The 20,747-nt window shown below is 34.8% G+C and overlaps 1 protein-coding gene across 1 annotated transcript in view; it reads left to right on the top strand.

Moving 5' to 3' along the window:
• Positions 1 to 20,747, top strand: part of CSMD3 (CUB and Sushi multiple domains 3) — a gene marked incomplete at its 3' end in the record, with an annotated part of 1,277,483 nt that overhangs the window by 1,233,854 nt on the left and 22,882 nt on the right. The window contains exons 58-61 of the mRNA XM_027771421.1: positions 1,124 to 1,306; positions 4,992 to 5,168; positions 16,916 to 17,095; positions 19,442 to 19,615. Of these exons, the coding sequence (XP_027627222.1) occupies positions 1,124 to 1,306; positions 4,992 to 5,168; positions 16,916 to 17,095; positions 19,442 to 19,615 (714 nt within the window). The remainder of the gene's footprint in view (positions 1 to 1,123; positions 1,307 to 4,991; positions 5,169 to 16,915; positions 17,096 to 19,441; positions 19,616 to 20,747) is intronic.

The raw sequence follows: 20,747 nt of genomic DNA, 5'->3' as shown, positions 1-20,747 counted from the left end.
TCATTGGAATACTAAGAAGATAATATAAATTCTGGGTGCAAATTAACATGGTCTTATAGAAGAGAAATTATAGATATTTGTTTTGAATTGTATTGTATCTAAAGTAAAGGATTATGGTGTTTTAGGATGCTACATTGTGGCAAATGCTTTTGTTCATTAAAATGGTGAAACTGTTCAAGCTAGTGTAGCTATTTTAGCAAATAACAAAATATAATTTTTCCCAGAAACAATATTATTAACATTTGATAAGTGACAAGACTGAGTAATGACTGAGTAAATCTTTAACACTAAAATCAAAAGATGAACACATGCTCATGAACAAATACTTATTGGGAACTAAGTGAGAGTTTTAAATTTATGGTTATTATAATTTATTTCAGGATTTTTTTAGGATTATTTTTATATCACTATATTTGTTTATTTATTTGTTTTTAATTAATCAGAGAGGGAAGAATGACAGAGAGAAAGTGAGAAAGCAAGCCACCTGTTCTGGGACTAGAACCTTGGTTGGCCATATGGGAGTCGAGCTTCTTTAACCACACACCATCTGCTGGCACCTATTTTCAGGGTTTTTTTATATGAGAAATATATAGTCTGTTTATCTTTGGTCAACAGTCATAGATAGAGAAAATTAGAGAAATTTTAGGCTTTTGGAAGAATTATATTGTGATATTTACAATATGTCCTAAGATACCACAGTTCTACATTAACAACAGAAAGATTATCAGTAATTAGAAAATTCAGAGAAAGACAAATCTGTATTTCTAAAACCAGTTTTTTAACTTTAGTTTTATAAGGCTATTGTCATCTGAGCCTGTAGTGCTGTCAGTTATAAATTTTCCATTAGCTAGGTAACCAGGTTCTGAAATACTGATGAAATGTCCTCAATATAATTAATGGTTTCAAATATCACTCATGGAATATATTATATTCTGGAAGTATTACCTTTTTTCATTTAGACTTTCCTCCATATGACTGGAGTCAGAAAGGAAATGAATTATAATTTCACTCTGCCACCTTATCATATTAAGACACACATGCATAAAAACAAATGCCTACCAGAATGTTAGCCTAAATCATGAACTTATTGAACTAAGTTAACTTGAACTGTCCTACTTTGCAGGTGATGCTACTGGTACTTGTGGGGATCCGGGTACTCCTGGTCATGGTTCTAGACAGGAGAGTGATTTCAGAACGAAGAGCACTGTACGTTTTGCCTGTGATATTGGTTATATCCTTCATGGTTCAGAAGAAAGAACATGTTTAGCCAATGGCAGTTGGACTGGAAGGCAGCCAGAATGCAAAGGTAATCTTAAACAGAAATGAAATATATTGAGCCTTTTAGAATTTAATGTATGTCCAAATGTAATTTGGTACTACTAGAGAAATTATTTTCACCGATTTCATCTATCCACATCCACAGAGTAGATATAGTACTTTTCCAGTTTTACTGACCTAATCCTATAGAGGAACTATGACGAATAGTAATTGTTTTTAAAAAATCTTGATTATATTTACAAATTGTTTATAATACAGCAAACATGTAGATTGAAAAAATTAAAAAAATAGTTTAAAAATGTTTATTTTTTCCTTTTTACTTATAATGTGGACACTAGCAAAAAATAGGGTCTTACATGAACATGTTTTAGCTTCCAGTTTCAGAGAAATTGAAGACTATTGAAAGATGACTAAGTTAAGATTGGTAGTTACTAGAATTCATAAAAGTAGTGTGTTTAAGTAAAATTGTTAATTTTGACAAATGACACAGAGGTAACTTAATTAAATCTTCACAAAACTGTATAAAAATGGAACATTGCTGGAAAATTATTCTTATAATTTGTTTTTCTCTTATTTTTTAAGAAAATTTTTTGCGATAGAGCATGTGTGCTCGCTGAAGAGACAGAAAGACAGAAAGCAAAAAATCACCCTACCCCCAAGCCCAGGAGGGATGGCCAAGCTTCAGTCACTTCTCCTCCATTCTCCTCTCACAATTTTTTGGGCATGCATGCACACGTGTCCAGCATGAGTTTCAAGCTGCTGGGTCTAGGACTCGAATCGCTGTCAGCCATGTGGAAGTCCAGCAATGTAACCATTACTCCATATATTGGTCCCAATTTAAGTTACTCTCTTTGTGATAAACTTCCAAAGGTATTTATAAAGCTTACTTGATGTTTCAACTAACATATTGGTATTTAGAAATATTTTAATTATACTTTTATGTCCTCCAACCTATCAATTTCCACTATACAGTCAGTATAGTGATTAAACATATAAAATAGAAAATAATAAATATATATTTTAATTATATTTATAACTGGTATTTGTATTTTCAGAAAGATAGTTACCTTTTTATTATTTTTTAAAGAATTACTTTTACGTAATTTAATTTTTACTATTACTTGTTTTTAATTCTACCAGAGAGAGACAAAGAGAGAGAGAGAGAGAGAAAGAAAGGGAAAGTGGGAAAGAAAGCTACCAAGTCCAGGACTTGAATTGCAGTCAGCATGTGGGAGTCCAGCACATGTGGAAGTCCAGCGCCTTAACCACCACATCACCCGCTGGCCCTGATAGTTACCTTTTATTTAACTGGACACATTTTGAAATCTTAAGTGAGAGTTGCAATTCAGTTGATACAGGAATTGAAGTTGGAGAACATAGTTGCTGCGTGAAATACTGTAAGTCAAATTAAAGAATTCATTTTATTTCTCAAACTCATTTTCCAAGGTAAAGGCTAATGATGTTGTAAGCATCATAATATTATATGCGTAATATTATGCCATGTAATACTACATTGGAAACATCTAAGTCAATCCTTTGTTCTCTACCTATAAAATATTTTATGGATGAAATGCAAACTGATGCTGTTATTATTTAGTCATCATACACATAATGGATAAAAAGAAAACTATGAGTTGTAGCAAGTATAGCAGAATTATTTTTTTTCATAAATGATGCTTGTATCAATGACATTGATTAACATATTTTAATAGATGACTAGGCAAACAATATGAACAGAAATTACAGAAGAGAAAGAGACATTGCAACCTGTAGAAAAAAAATGCAACACAACCCATGATTTAAAAATTTAGATTAAATATCAAGACATAATTTTCACCTATTTTTATAATAGTGATATGAAATTCTGGTGTTTGTGCAAAAAAAAAGATAAAGAACTTTAAGACATTTCCTTGTTCATAAAGAGATTTTTGCTATAGGACATGTGCACTTCCTGGAAAGACAGAAAGAGACAGAAAGTGAGAAATCACTCCCCCCAGGGGGATGGCCACACCAAAGTCCCTTCTCCATTCTCCCCTTGGAATTTTGGATGCACATGCACATGGGCCTTGCGTGAGATTTAAGCAGCTGGGTTTAGGACTAGATCAGCAGTTGACTGTGTGAGAGTCCAGTGACATAACCCTCACTCCATCTGCTGGTCCCAAGACCTTTCAAGATGACTTTTTATTGTTATTTTCAGAGCAATTTGATAAAAATGCATGAAGTCATAAAACAAATCTGTACTTCTGCTGCCTTTTTCTAAAGAAAATAAAAATATTAAGTCACAAAATTTTGAAATGTTTAATTTCCAATTTTATAGCTAGTAATAATTGAAAACAGTCTTATAGTAGGAAAAATAGTCTGTATGGAATTGTATGTTTATATAACTTCAGTTAATCATCAATAAATTACAGGCTGTGAAACAATATGAAAAACTGTATATCATACACAATTTAGTCTAAACATAAATCAAACATTATTTATTCTGTTAAACAATGAGAAATGATATATTTGCATTTTTGAGAAAGTGTGAAAGAAACTACACAAAATATATAATACATTTTATTCTCTTTATTCCAGATATTTTTGTTTCATTATATTGCTTTAATAATTTACAAGAAAAATGCTTATCCATTGTGTGAAGGATAAAGCAGATCCTCCTTTCTCTAAATACCATTAATACAGAAGCAAAGTAGTTGCTGCTTCTCTTCCTGTGTCCACCAAGCTTTCAACTTCACTACACTTCACTTCATTGGTCTAGATGATGCACTTATTTATTTTTAAATTAATTTCACTTGTATTTACTTTAAATAATGCAAGGGAAACTTGCTTATTCAATGCAGGGAAATTTTTAAAAAAGGAAAACAGGAGTGAAGGTATGATTTGGTCATATCTTGAAACCACTGTGACTAAAGAAGTTGATTTCTTATTGTATAGAAATTTGACTGAAGTAATAAAATGCTTTATGTTACAATAAAAATTTCTATTACATTTGATGTAGGATTGTTTTTAAGATATCTTAAGAATTCATTTTAAGCATTGATGGCAAATAATTAAACATAAAACATTGTAGTTAATCATAAAAAGGCAACTATGTTTGTGACTCCTCTTTACAATATGTTAAAAACTTAATTAAAACTGTGACTAGAGTTTATTTTCTTGATTTTTATTCATTTTTTGGGGGGAGTGGTGGAGGGTGTTACTCCTTGACAAACATTTAGAGATTATAAAATATAATACAAATCAGTTATGTACCTATAGAAATAAAGCTATGCATGAATACTTCTAATATTCAAGCTGTATTTTTTATATTTACCCTCTTAGAAGTATAAACATAATAAAATCTCTATTGTATTTATTGTTTTACATCTTACAATTTTGCAAGTGTTACTTTTTAGGCAGGATTCTTTCAATCCTCTAAAAGATTTTGTGATATTACAAAGCAGTATTCTTCAAAAAATCATTTACTTTTGAGTTTTTTACCAAACCTGCTAGTGAAAGTCACATAAATATATTATATGAGTTGCATCTCAGTAGTTAAGCTAATACCTTAAGTTAATCTTAAATTCCAACTACTTATAAAAGATAGTTCACAGCTCATTTGAAAAGATTTTTTTTCTTCTTTGGATAATATTAAAGGATCACTTAGTCATTTTTGTGAACGTCTTTCTAGTTACATTATTTTTATATACAGTGTTAAACATTTTGTTTTACAGCTGTGCAGTGTGGCAACCCAGGAACAACAGCCAATGGGAAAGTCTTTCGAATTGATGGCACAGCGTTTTCTAGTTCAGTCATTTATTCCTGCTCGGAGGGATATATCCTTTCTGGACCTTCAGTCAGACAGTGCACAGCCAATGGAACATGGTCTGGAGCTTTGCCTAACTGTACAAGTAAGGCTTTTTCCTGAGTATTTTAAATATTTAAATACATGAAAATATGTATGAGTACATAAATGTGTGTGTTGTAATTAATAGACTCTGCAAGGGTTTGTATCTCTGTATTGTTTTTCTATGCTATCTCACAAGAACTCTTTTGCTTTCTGCTTTTACAGCAGAAAATAAGGTCTGCAACAAAAGAAGAACCTCAGTGGCATCACATATGTGTAACATTTTAGAAGGAAAGTTGGTTAGTATGTATCTAGACACTAGGAGACCTGAGAGGAGGTTGCTAAACTCTATAGCAAAGGAAATTCTGAGGACGTTAGCAGGAGTGCCTTTTGTATTGTGATTTGCACAGTTACAATAACTTTACTCTAGAGATCTTCATTAAAAGTGGGCCAATGTTGGGTGGGGTAGCAGATGACATAGTGATTGTGTTGCTGGACACCCACATTGCTGATGGTGATACAAATACAGACCCAGTGGCTTGAAATTCACTCCTGGCGCATGTGTGTCCTCAAGATCTCAGGAGGAGAAAGAAGGATAAGGGATTATGGCATGTTCATCCCTCCTGGGGAGTAATTTCTCACTTTCTTTCTCACTGTCTCAGTCTCTCTCCCCTGGCAAGAAGAGCACATTCTCTAAAACAAAAATCTCTCTCTCTCAAAAAAGGTAGAACAGTTTCAGAATGACAACATAAATAGGCTTATTTTCATAAATGCGGAATATGTTGCTTTTAGGACTCGAAATGATGTTGGGTTTATGTTAGTGTCGTGTTGCTTAGAAGGTAAATAGTTCTATCTCGAGAGTGTCAGTCCTATCTGAACAAATTATCTGAGCACCCCTGGACTGACAGAATAATTCCCAGAAATTTAACTGAGGAGGTTCATGTAGGGTCTTGTACTGTGTGAGAGATAATTACGCACTCTCCTTATTTTCTGAGCTCCTTTGTGTTGTATTTCCTGAGTGAATGGCTCAAATGAAAGTACTCAGAGAAGGATGCCATTGGAGAAATGGTATCCGTCCGTTCCTAGAGAATATTGCTTGTGGTTAATATCTTCTGCAAAGTCTGTATGTGCTGAAAGGGCCATTATAGGACTCTGTGTTTGTTCCTTCAAAGGTAAAGACAAACTGTAATTGGGAAGCTGTTGAAATAAAGACTGAGCAGAACATAACCAAAACTATCATTGAAAAACATTTTCTAATTACCTACTGAAGCCAGGAATTTCCATAATATTGAGGATGGAGCCCTTAATCATGAATGCCATGGAACTTAGGTTGTGGTAATCCACTTTTAGATGCTATTTATGAAGTTTTAACTTTGGCCAAATTGGACAATTAAAGGAAGATAGTAAAAACAAAAGTTGTTTCCTTCGATAGGTGTTAAATGGTGGTTCTTAATTACTGTAGACTTTGCTTTAATCTATATTGGACTGTACTAACTATTAGGTCATTGGAGAAGTCATGAGTATTTTTGTATGTTTTTATATACAAAAATGTGTGACCTCTTGATATAACTTTAATTTGAGTCACAGTATATAATGAGGTCATGAAGGTTTTTTCCAAGCATTTCATATCAGGAGATATTAGAGTTCATTTAAAACTTACTGTAGAGGGAACCAGCAGTTAGCGTAATGGCTATGTTGGTGGACTCCCACGTAGACGACTGCGGTTCGCATCCTGGACCTGGTGGCTTAGAACTCACGCTGGGCGCATGTGCGTGCGTGCCCATGATCCTGAGAGGAGAATGGAGGAGAAGGGATTGTGGCGTGACCATCCTCCCTGGGGGGTGATTTCTCGCTTTCTGTCTCTATGTCTCTCTGTCTGTCTGGCGAGCGCACGCGCCCTATAGCGAAAACTTCTCAAAAAAATTTACTGTAGAGAATAGTTGGAGGGAATATTTGCTGACTATTCATCCGGGAGAAGGGTAGTCTTTACTTTGTTGATTGTATTGGTTTCTTCCTCTAGAGAGTTGCAAATCAGTATTTTAGTGTTAGTGGGTCTCCATGAGGGCAATTGTCACTTTATTAGGTTGAGAGACCCCAAGCTTAAGTTGGGTGTGAATTAATCCCATAGCTGCTCTGTGGAGTGACATGGGTATTCTTTTTCTAAAGCTCCGAGGGTCAGGGTCTTTTTGATGGCAAATACAGAGGCAGCGGGAGCAGCAACAAAGGTCTTCAGTAGGTTCCTGTTAAGTGTCTGCTTTTGGGAGCTCAGATCTGAGCACACCAGATGGTGACTAATACTCTTTCTCAGATGAACAACCAGAGGGTGGGCCAGCTTATTGCATGGTGCGTGTGTCTTTCTTCTGAACACTCTATGGAAGGGGTCAACACCTGTTTGAGGCAAGCAACAAGTAGTGATAGGGTAAAGACTCATTCCTCTGAGCCTCGTATAACTCATAATTTACACTGTAATTGAGAACACACACGCATGCACACACACATACTTCCAGGCTAAGACACATGTAACTCAGAAGCACTTTAGGAAGTCCTCTAATCCTGTATTTCTGTCTCTACATGTCAATCTGTTATACTTCTGACTTGGGTTTATAAATCTAACCTATGACAGAGGATAGAGAAAACTGAGAAAACACAGCACAAATCAGTACATCTCAAAGTACAAGCACACTAAAAAGCATTCTCTAGCCAGCAGGAAGCAGACACAGGAAACCAAACCAGCAGAAATCAAGACTCCTGGTGGCAGCGCTCATTCCTAGACCACCCTCCTCACAGGGCTAGTTGTTCTGTGGTTGTCCAGATGTAGGCCACGATCAGCCCCCTGCCTCCCCAAAATTGGTTTAGTATCTACTGATGAAGCCACAGGGGGAAGATATACCACGAGAGTATGAAGACTCAGACTCTGGAGGCAAAGTAGAGTAGGCACCCAAGCTGGCTGGAAATGGCCTGTGTGAAGAAATGGGTGGAATAGCTCTGTTTTTTATTGAGGTTAGTGGTGTGAACTCAGGGAGAGTTCTTGTGTATGAGCAAGGATTTGCATGGCTTGAACTTTTGGTACCAAAAGAGCAATGAAGTCAGATTCTATTACAATGATATCATTCTCAAACATTTTACTTTCTGTTATAGATCCAGCACTATATTTTTAGTCATTTTTATTTAAGTAGTCATTCATTTGTTTAAGAGATTTAAACAGACAAGTGCTAGTTTCCATGCAGCTCAGGTGCTCTTCCTTCTTCCATGTAAATCCGTATTTGTGTGCGGTATCATTTTTCTTCCACTTGAAAGACTTTCTTTAAATCTTGTAGCGCATTTCTACTGATGATGATTTTTTTCAACTTTTCTCTGTGTGCATGTTTATATTTCACTTTTTTAAAAGATACATTTTTACTGAGCATAGGATTCTATATAACAGGTATCAATAATTTACCTAGCCCTGTGTGAGTGTCAGATACTGTTCCATCTGATTTTTCTAAGTAGTTCTTTTTCACGTGCTGATTAGTAAGTGCTCTGCTGACTAGTTGAGGAGTTCTCTCTTTAGATCTCCTGAGAAAGTTCTCTACGAATGTCCCATAAATTCTATCTGCATTTTTCTCTCCTGACTGTAGATCTATCTTCCCAACTGAGGGAGTCTGTTGAGTCCTACTTGGCTTAACTCTCTCTGGGCCTGGAAACGCCCTTAAGGCAGTGACGTGGGGATGGGTAATCGTGGAACTCATCTTCTTTGTTTCCCGTCACTCAAGGAACACTGAGCGTCCTGGCCTGATGTCCATTACTTTGAAATATGTTTCTGTTTTTGTTTTGTGTCTTGTTCATTTTTGTTTTTATTTCAAGAGGATGGTAAATTCTTCCCTGGACTCTGTCTAGAATGAAAGCAGTTTACTTTGAAAATGTCACATTTTTGTGAAACTGAACAATCTAACAATTAACAAATACACTATTTCTATTGCTAGAAATATATATACACAGTATCCCATTTGAGCCTTTTAAACTTTTTTTACCCTGTAAATATCAATTCAAATGATACATTGTGCATATATTTTTAAGACACTTCTTCCTCCTATCTTTTTTTTTTCTAAAAATGATCTTTGTGTACTATGTAAATCTATGACAATTACCTATAACAGTAAACTGTAAATTTTGTGGGGCAATAATAATTGGGTCTGTTTATCTCACTGCCCTGTTTGTGGGAGCATGGCACCTAGTGCACAGGAGTGACTCAGAGCATTATTTTATTTTAGCTATTAGTATACGTGATTAACTGTTCAAACTATTTACTATTAGTATACATGATGTACTATTAAAACTATTTACTATTTTAACTACTTGCAGATGAGGCCTATAATTTTATGGTAAACAAAGGTTCTGGAATGCGGGAAGTTTTCAATATATGGTGATTGAAGAGAGTAAAACATGAGGATATTTAGAATAAAAGCAATTCGCTAGCATTTTTTATTTCACAATGAAAAACAATTTTACTTATTCATGAATAAATACATCAATGTTTAAAGATGTTTTCCAATTTTAGTAAACAGTAATAAATAAGTATCCCAATTCTTGTGTTGAGAATTACATTGACTTTTTTTATTCAGTCATATTTATTTTTTCTGTAGAATTTTTTTTTTAAGAGAGATTTTTGCTATAGGGCGCATGAGCTCTCCAGAGAGACAAAAAGAAAGAAATCATTTGTATTTTCTTTTTGAGATGAATGATATGATTGATATTTTACTATTGTAAAATGTAAATAGGAGAGAACTAATAGAATTGATTGAAAAAGTAAATAAAAACCGTTGAAATGTAGTTGAACTAATTATTCTTTTATACTGGTGTGGTGAAAATAAAATTGAAAAAAAAATTTTGTTTGGATTTTTTTTTCTGTTTCTTTTTTCTTTTTTTTTTTTTAAGAGATATTTTTGCTCTAGGGTACATGTGCTTCCCAGAGAGACAGAAACACAGAGAGACAGAAAATGAGAAGTCACCTTCCCTGGAGGATGGGCATGCCACAGTCCCCTCTCCTCCATTCTCCTCTTGGGATTTTGGGCACACACACACACACATGTGCCCTGCGTGAGTTTCAAGTCACCAGATCCGAGACTCAAACCACAGTTAGCCATGTGGGAGTCCAGTAACATAGCCATTATGCCATCTTATGGTCCCCAGGAATTTTTCTCTTTTTATTATAAAATTTTGCTCACTTTAAATGGTTCTTTTATCCTGGCTAATTATCATTAGGCAACTAGTATCTCTTTTTAGCATATTACTTTTAACTTATAGCAATATATTTTTTATCTAAAGAGAAAATTTAAAGTAAAAGAGAAAAAAAAAGAGTATATAATTAAATTTTATATGGTTTCAGTTAATTAATGAACATTAACATTTACAGAAAACCTACTATCATTTGGACACTTTAGCAGAAACTAAGATAACAATTTCAGTCAGTAAGACCTCTGTTTTCTAGTATTTGACAGGCTAATAAAGTAGTTTTGATATACCAAGTTCTTTTATTTTTTTCTTTTTGAGAATTACCCATCAGGGTGATGTATAAATAGAACATTTTATTTTCTTAATTGCCAAGCAGCAAAACACACACACACACACACACACACACACACACACTCCTTTTCCATTAAAAAAGAAAAACAAAAACAATTAAAACACATGTGCCTATATGTCAGCTTTCACTTTACCTGTTTAATGATTTTAGAAACATTTTAGGAATAAATAGAGTTTAGTAATAATGACATTTTATTCACATATATTTTATCTGCTATTATTCAAACATCTTCAGATTATAAATGAATTTAAAAATCTCCCACTTAATCTTTCTGCAAAAGTATGCCTATTGCCAACACCCATACTCCAGATAGGTCTTTATTAAACCCATTGCCAATACTGGAGAGTGATGCTTCCTCAGAATACCTAGTCTTCTCCTGGTGAGTAGAAGATTACATCATGGGACTCACTCAGTGGCACAGCAATAATGCAGTGTTCCACTGACACTGCACACATATTGATCCTGTGAATTGCCTGTCATTCTGTGCATGCAGCGAGTGGCCCCTCATGGGGAAGGCTGGAGTGTGCAGAGAGCAGATGTTATGTGGTGGGGGACCCCATTGTGGGTGCTTGTCTTTATGTCTTTCACTTTCATTAATTTAAAAAAAATATTTCAAGAAGTCAAGATTATGCATTCAAACTATCAAAGTATCGTGCACATTTTTACAGAAAAATTATAAATGTTAAGAAACACAGAACTAAACCAGGCTGAAAGAAATATTTGTCATAATAGCAGATAGCTCAAAACTACCCTAATTTTAAAATGTGTTGACATCATTTTCTGTGATGTTCAGATTGAGGAAGATCTAAAAACTAGGCATAGGTAAATTCAAAAATACAGTGTCACTGCTTGTTTTTGTTAGCACAAAGCCCTTTCAGCTTATTAATTATATAGGGTCTATAGCTAATTATATTAGCTCTTGCTGTGTAGCAGACAAACCACCTCTGCTTCTTATTGCTCATGGTAGGCACAGTACACTTCATGTTTTTAGTAAAAGGATATAACCTCTTCCTGGACAGAGCTTGTCAAATGAAGTAAGATTAACTTTCCGGTCTAAAAAGGAATGCACTGATTAGCTTGGTTGGATTTTTTTTTAATATTATCATCATAATCTTCTTTATATTACATTGGATTACATATAACTTTACAGTGCATAATAAATTGCTTTTTCAAAAGGGAATGCCATGCATGTCAGTCATTACAGAGACATTAATCTCTCTGCTTCAATATTCAATATCTTTTCTATGTTTCAGGAATTATGCTTCCAAAATGACCAGTATTCAATACCTTATGTCTGGCAGGTCTTACTCACTTGTGCCAGGGACAACATAATTAAGCAGGTCAAAGTAATAAATTAATCTGAGGATTTTGTTTCTTGTTTTTGTTTTTGTGCCACATAGCTAGCACTGAAATGGACTTTATGAATATTTGTCACAAACTTGAGAATTCTCCAAGATATGCTTTTTCTTTTAGAGGTTAGAACAGGGAGATGGTGCTAGTTTTAGACAAGATACGGCTGGGGGATATCCTTGCATGAAACTGGGTAAAATGAAACATTAAAAATAATTCATTTCTCATTCAAGTTTGAGAACTGTCAATGTAGTGTTTCTGAACCAAAGCTGATTTTGCTCCCCCAGGGAAAAAAGTATGTCTGGAGATATTTTTGGTTGTGACTGAGCAGGATTTGGAGGGTAGTTATTGAAATCTAACAGGTAAACACCAGACATACCACTGAGCACCCTACAGTGCATAGAGCAGCCCCACAACCAAGAAGTATTTTGCCCCAAATGCTGATATTGCTAAGGTTAAGGTACAATAAAACAAACAAACAAACAAACAAGCAAACAAACAAGCAAAATCCTTGGGATTGAAAGAGGAAACCAGCTTTTTAATTGAGAGGTTATATAAAATCACAATCACTAAGAGAGGAATGTTTGGGGACCAGCAGATGACATGATTGTGTCATTTGATTCCCACATGGCCAGGCTCTGTTTGAGTCCTGGACCTGGTGGCTTGAAACTAATACCAATCAAGTGTGCATGTGTGCCCATGATTCTAAGAGGACAATGAAGGAGAAGTGATTACAGCATGGTCATTCCTGTATGGGCTGTTTTCTTGCCTTCTGTTGTTCTGTCTCTCTCTGTTTCCCCAGTGAGCACACACACTCTATAGCAAAAATTTCCCTCAAAAAAAAAAAAAAAAAGAAAAAAAGAAATGGTTTGACCATATTTCTAGAACTTCATTCTGCTATAGTAGAGCTCTGTTCTTGCCTTAAAGGTAAAATTGTGGCTAGTACATGAGTCATAATGCCCATTAAGCATATTTATTGTTGTATTTTTTATAATAGGAAAGCAATGACATAACTCAGATATCAGTCCATACAGCTTTGGTTACATAAATAAAAGGGTTTTCTGAAAAGTCATGATGCATTTTTTCATAGAAAAACAGAAGAAATACATCATGACTTTTCTGACAACACAATATATCGCAAGTACATTCATGTAGGCAATATTACCTCATTAGAAGTAGATGACATAGATAGATGACATAGACTAATATGGATGACATGGATAATATATACACATGCAAAAATAGCCATCAGATACTCTGTAAAATATGAATTCTATCACAAAATATGTGTGTCATGATCTTATTTTCTTTAAAAATGTACATTTATAATGAAAAAAATATGGCACATACACACTATGGAACACTACTCAGACATAAGGAACAATACGATCCTGTCCTATGATTCAGTCTGGATGAATATAAATTTACATGTTAAGCAAAGTAAGCCAGACTCTGAAAGACAAAAACTGTATATCCCTGCTCAATATGTACTGAATGTCTTCACTTTATGGCAGAAATTGAAAGACACAAAGATAATAGTAATAGTAAAAAGATTAAGTGTAGATACTGGAGACTGAGAAGGGGGTGAATAGTAGAGAGTGGATAGGAAGAACTCAGGCAAGAAACATTTAACAGGCACAAAAATGTAAACTTCTCTGTTGAAAATGGTGGATATGGTCAATCCTTGATTTGATTGTCACATACTGAATGCATATTTTGGAAAAAAAAAACATTGTGTGCTATAGAGAGGTACAATGATTGAATGTGAATAGAAATCATAAAATTAAAAAGATAAATGTTTGGATCTGTGTCTATTAACATGCAAAAATGACCATTTGATATTGTGTTCTATATGAATTCTGCCAAGAAATATGGGTAATGTGATCCTGTTTTATTTAAGAATACACATTTACAGTGCCCAAATAAAAAGTTGAAAATGAAAGTCTTTTTTTTTTTTAAGAAAGCAGTTTTGAAGTGGCATGGATTAACTAGAATTATGTTTTATTTTTAGTATAGAGGTTATTTAATTAGATTTATCGTAATTGATATTAAATGGACATTTATTACATAATGAACTATGGAGAAACATCCCAGAAAACAAATTGCAATCTATCAATCAACCAATTTACATATTTTAAAGAATTTGAGCTATTTAATCATTTATTTACACACTCATTGACTCATTTCTTTTTGAATATTTACTTAATCACTTATGATGAGTTATGCACTAAGCTAGACTCTGAGAATACAACAATATATATAATAGACAATATTTCTGTGCTCATGGAGTTTATCAGTGTGTGTGTATGTGTGTGTGTTGTGTGTAATATGTTTAGAGATTTTTTTGGTCTTAGGAAATGTTTCTTTGCAATAAACCACAGCACCCTTTGGTCATGCACTGATTCCTCTGAATTTTAGGGTGAATCCCTAAAGATCTACAATTCTGAAGTTTTGCCTGAAAAAACCAAAGCCTCTTTTTCTTGCTGAAAACAAGCTGGTAGTGTACAAATTGACTTACAGAGCAGGTGCTATTTACAAAGACTGTTGCTATTGGAAACTGCCTCTTTCACTACCCTTTGCTTCATTAGGAAGTCACCAAACAAATCCTTCTGAAGCTTTTGTTGCCAGGCATTTCATTCATGATGCTGCCACAATATGCAGAACTCTCTCTTAGTCCACATGTAAAATAACCCATCTGTGCTCTTTTGGTGCCTGCATCTCAGTTCATGTGCCTTAGGACCAGATTGGATGTTCTTTATGTCAAAAATCTAATTAAATATGCAATGCATTTCCAGAAAATAACAATTTGTAGGTGTTCTCTTTAATTTCCTTTTTATAAATTGTAATCTAGGTTAAAAAACGTAAAGTAATTCAAAGTAATACACTCAATTATACTCATATGGTTGTAAGTTTCAAAACTTCTAAAAGAAATAATATATCTTTGGTAAATTAGGATTATTTGATTTTCTATCCAACTCAGTTGTAACATTAAAAAATATTTTCCTCTTCAATAATCACAGGAAGAAATGTCATCATGAATACAAAACTCTAATTAGGATCATAGAAACAAACAGTGAGTTCGATTTCAGCAAACTGTCCTGAGGGCTCTGAAAATTAGGAGGTGGAGGACCCTGAATATTGTTTTTTTTTTTTTTAATTTAATTGTCATTATTTGTAGTCTTAAAACTACTTAGACTCAACAGAAGGGAATAATATGAAAGGAATCTTTTTTTTTTTTTTTGAGAGGTTTTTGCTATAGGGCATGTGCACTCGCCAGAAAGACACAGAGAGACAGAAAGTGAGAAATCACCCCTCAGGGGGGATAGCCATGCCGCAATCCCTTCTCCTCCATTCTCTTCTTGGGATCTTGGGCATGCGCGCACATGCACCCGGCGTGAGTTTAAGCCACCAGGTCTGGGACTCGAACCGCTGTCACTTATGTGTGAGTTCAGCAACATAGCCATTATGCTAACTGCTGGTCCTTGAAAGGAATCTTGATATTTATAATTCTTAATGTTAAATTAGTGGTAGGATCTTTAAAAAGTTCACAGAAAATAGGTATTTTGACAAAAGTATGTATGGATGTCATTTTTTGCACCAAATAAACCTGCTTTAATCTCATGTTCTATAAAATTTTTGAAGTGTCTCTTACAATCTTTGTTATGATTCATTCTTAAATGCCACATTTTGTGATTTATATTTCCTAAGCTGTATGAAGTCTCTCTTAAAGTTTTTGGGTCACATCATATAAAAACTATACTGTCATATATGAAATCATACCTAAGGACATGAGAGAGTACAAATGATAGAGCCCATGTTCAGGAGTGTCCTGTACTTAGAGTTTAATGCTGTGTCCCTCCCTGTCTCCCTGTGTCCTTGGGATGGGCTCTAGACCTTTTCCCCCACAGCCTGGTGCATTTGTCCCTGCCTAGCCTCCTCATTCCCACTCCTACCCTAGGACCACTGATATTCTCTGCCCAGAGCAGACTGGGTCATCAGTAGAGGGAGAGTCACATTACACTGATGTTCTACCTTATCCTCTCTGAAGGGCTTGGGTGCAAACATAGAGAGAGAAAGAGTTAAGTATATTCCTGGAGTCTTGGGGCAGAGCAAAGAAACAGTTATTCATGTCCTTAGCAAGTAATGCCAAATCCTATTTGACAAGAATTTAGGTTAGGGAATCCTCTCAGCCATTATAAGTGCAGGTAGCAAGCACATTCCAAAGTGGAGGTTATAGTTTTGCGGGTATAGACCTTCTGCCTTGGTTGGCAAGTGGCTGGAGGAAAGGGGAAATTGATTTCTCCTTCATTGATCTTGGCATTTTTATTTTGCACTGAGCTCCCAAATTATGTTTTCTGTCCTGTATATAATAAATTTACATTTTTTACTTTTTCATTATTTCATTTATTCAAAAAGCTTACTCTTTTTGGGGCCTGAAATTATTTCAGTTTAAAACATTTCTAGTATCCCATCAAGTGATGCTATAAGAAAATATGCCCTTAGTCCAAAAAGCCATGTAAATTAAGAAATTTTAGCAGCCATATATAATACAGGCTTCAAATATTATATCAGAAATCTGATTCTCTGTGGTCATATAATGCAAGTTAATATAATTTACTGCATTTAAGTTCCCTAGAACATAATGGCATATTAACCTAGCCTTTTCAGAATCTAAATGACAATTTATGAACCATGTGTGTAGAATCTTTAATAAGCATGCCTGACCATAATCAGAAATTGCCAATATGTGGTTTAAATATGCTTGTGTTTTATGATTAAACATGAACATGATAACTAATTTTCCCTACTTGTATATTAAGTATGCCATATGCTTACAACTCCTCTCCATTAAATGCATGCTGCATTAACCATCTGCTTTTCTAATCCAATATTGATAGTAATCAGTTGTGGAGATCCAGGTATACCAGCCAATGGCCTGCGATACGGAGAAGATTATGTGGTTGGACAAAATGTTTCTTACATGTGCCAGCCAGGCTATACCATGGAATTGAATGGTTCCAGGATCAGGACTTGTACCACTAATGGGACATGGAGTGGAGTAATGCCAACCTGTAGAGGTATGATGATGATTTCTTCAACGTTTGCAAGTGGTAATCACCTCAGCTTTCCTTATGTTTTATGCAGATTTAAAGTAGATTTAAATAATGTTTTTATAGTTTCAGTTTCATTTCTTTTTCTAGTACTGTAAAATGGCTGATGCCATTTTTTAACCCTATTGTAATATAGAGACACAATTTTTAAATTATATATATTTTAAAAATCATATTTTATTTTAAGTAATGGTAATGAGTTTTCATGCCATCAAAAGGACAAAAATGTCATATGCTTTGATATACAATTACATTGTTTTTATATTTTTTAAAATAATATAGTCTTATTATAACTTTAGTTTGCTGATTCATGTGTTTCAAGTTATTTGAGAATTGGGGGGGAAAAAGTTCAATAACTTCAGGAGAGTCAATATGAATTAAGAGTGTATAAACCAAGGAACCAGCAGTTAGTGTAATAGCTCGGTCGCTGGACTCCCATGTAGTCGACTGCTGTTCAAGTCCTGGACCCGGTAGCTTAAACTCACGCTGGGCACATGTGTGTGCGTGCCCAAGATCCCAAAAGGAAAATGGAGGAGAAGGGACTGCTGCGTGGCCATCCCCCCTGGGGGGTGATTTCTCGCTTTCTATCTCTATGTCTCTCTCTGTCTTTCTGGCAAGTACATGCGCCCTATCGCAAAAACCTCTCCAAAAAAAAAAAAAAAGAGCGTATAAACTAATTTTTCTTAAAGAAACGGTAAACGTGTTAAAGAATATGATCTATAATGAATCTTTAGTCAATTTTGGCATAAATTCACTACATTATGCTGCTTCTGTTTCCATAGGCAGTATTTTTAAAATTGTTTTCCCAGGTTTTCTTTTCTGCCGTAGGACATATATATTCACTGGAGAGAGACAGAGTGAGATGGAGAGAGAGGAAAAGAAAGAAATCATCCCAGGCGGTTTGCCACACCACTGTCTCTTCTCCTCCATTCTCCTCTCAGGATTTTGGGCTTGCACAAAAAATGTGCCTGGCATGTTTTTAAGGCCACAAGGTCTGGAATTCAAACTGCTGAGTTGGCCATGTGAGATACAGTGCCTTAACCTCACGTCATCTGGCAGGCCTGCCAGTTTTTATACACAGGTGTAGATTACTGTATGTTCAATGTCGGGTAACTTACACTGTTTTGTATTAATTTTATTTTTAATAATTGAAATTCTCATACACGTATCTATTTAAATAACTATGAATTGATAGTTTAATATCTTCCTGACTTTTAATCTAAGAAAAGTAATAATTGCTGTTTTGTCTTTTTCTTTTTAATTATACTGTTTCTGAGTCACGTTACTATAAATATACAGTTAGGACACTAAAATATGTGCACAGATATTTTACCTTTTAGGAGTTATTTTTTACATTCCTCAATTAATAATTATAGTGTTTGCCAACTCCAAAAATTATTTAATATGTTGCTAGTCACCAAAATATAATCATTCCTCATTTTTAGATTTTTTCTTGAGAGGTTTTTGCTATAGGGCACATGCACTTGCCAGAAAGAGAGAGACGGAGAGACAGAAAGTGAGAAATGGCCACGCTGCAATTTCTTCTCATCCATTCTCCTCTCTGGATCTTGGGCACACACACACTCACACACACACACACGCCCAGCCTGAGTTTAAGCCACCAGGTCTGGGACTTGAACCACAGTTGACTACGTGGGAGTCTAGTGACATAGTCATTCCACCAACTGCTGGTCCCCATTTTTAGATTTTGAAGGTGGTATTACTCCTTTTATTTTCATCCTGTTTACCTTATCCAAACTGTCTTTCCTTGACTACAAAAACAATTTACACAGAGTAAACATTTTAGATTTAAAAGTTAATTTACTAATTCTTTAAGTTTTAACTAATTTAAGTGATTTAAGGAACCTGTTTGGATATTTTAATCAGACACATGATCTGTGTTTTCAAAAATGTCACAGAACTATTTATATTTAGCCAGACACTCCAGTTCTTCAGTCTGTCCAAAGGTCATTGCAAAATAATTCTATATAAACCAATAATTTATCAGTTACAGTATACTCAATAGAAGGTCACCCTCTATTTGCCTTCCCTTAGATGCCAGGCAGCTTGCTATTTTGTAAGAAAATCTCTAACACCCGGTAGGCATTATGTTGCCAAGTAGAAGTCACATCCTAGAGAGATTAATTCCAGGGATGTTTCAGGAATACTTCCAGGAGAATAAAACATGTCACACCGTATTGTCCTCCAAAAGGTTAAATTAGCACATATGCTTCTTCTAATGATATTTATTTATTTCTTTTACACCCAGGATATTTCAACAGCTGTGTCTAATCGCTTTTAATGTAATTGCAGCTGTTACCTGCCCAGCTCCTCCCCAGATCTCTAATGGAAGGCTGGAAGGAACAAATTTCGACTGGGGCTTTAGCATTAGCTACATCTGTTCTCCAGGGTATGAACTGTCCTTTCCTGCTGTTTTGACCTGTGTGGGGAATGGCACCTGGAGTGGAGAAGTACCACAGTGCTTACGTAGGTATCATTTTCATCATTATTATGTTTTAAGTAACAACTGTTACTTAAATTTTTCAAATTTTGTGGAACAAATATGAGATTACTAAGCTTACATTAATGCTTTAATAAAATTCAGAAAAATCAGTATCTCTCATCTTCTCTAACTCCCAATTTTTAAATGAAAAATGTTCCCATGGAAAGTTTTGAAAATTCGAGTTTTTCCTACACTCCTGATACTCAGAGAAGGTATTTCTTTGAATACTAAGGCCAGGAATAAGGAATTCTATAATTAGGATAAGCACACACTTTAGTTGACTTGGACGTTCTTAGTTCATTCCTGTTGTCTTGGTAGATGACTTGTCTAGTTAGAGTCCCCTTTCACTATAAAAAAAATGTGTTTATGTGCACATTATGGTCGCTCATCCTGTAGCCACCTTGAAGCAGCACTTATACTAAAAGTCTATGGTTGTTGGTGTTTGCTTTAGAGGAAAATCATCTTTCAAGAACTTACTGTGCATTTAAAAATTGAGTACATTTGAAATGGTCAAGTGATGAATTTTATATTCTCTGTTATTCACCGCAGTTTTTAAAAAGTGATTGATAAGAATCTGTATGCTTGGTTTAGCCACAGGACTTGAACCCTTTTGATCTCACCCCGTTACACTTGTGCATTCTCACTCTGCTCCAGCCACACTGGCCTCCTTGTTCTTCCTTCAGCATGCTAGACACACCCCAATATAGGTTTTAGCAATGCCGTTGATTATACTCAGAATGTTTCATTTAGGACATTGCATGTCTAAGCATGTGGCTTCCGAATTTTGTCTTAGTGAGAGATACCTTTGCCACTTTAATATTTGCTCCCATCTCTTGCCATTCACCACATACATTCAATCTAGATTTCCTTTCTCTCACTATTTTTCTCCATAGGATTTATCACCTTCTCACATGCTGCCTTTAAAACAAAACAAAACTTGCTTAGTATGCTTACGGTTTCTTTGCATCCCTTTATTTGTTTGCTATTGAACCCAAGTGCCTAAAACCACCTAGAAGTGTTTCTCTTTAATAGTTAATAAATACATGTTGAATAAACTTATATAACAATTTGTTCAGAAATTCTGCTAAGTTGGGCTCTTCAGTGCCTGTGGAAAGA

This window comes from Tupaia chinensis, unplaced genomic scaffold, assembly GCF_000334495.1.
Source record: "Tupaia chinensis unplaced genomic scaffold, TupChi_1.0 Scaffold000032_1, whole genome shotgun sequence".
Lineage (NCBI taxonomy): Eukaryota > Metazoa > Chordata > Mammalia > Scandentia > Tupaiidae > Tupaia > Tupaia belangeri.
This window is presented reverse-complemented; position numbering and strand designations above follow the sequence as displayed.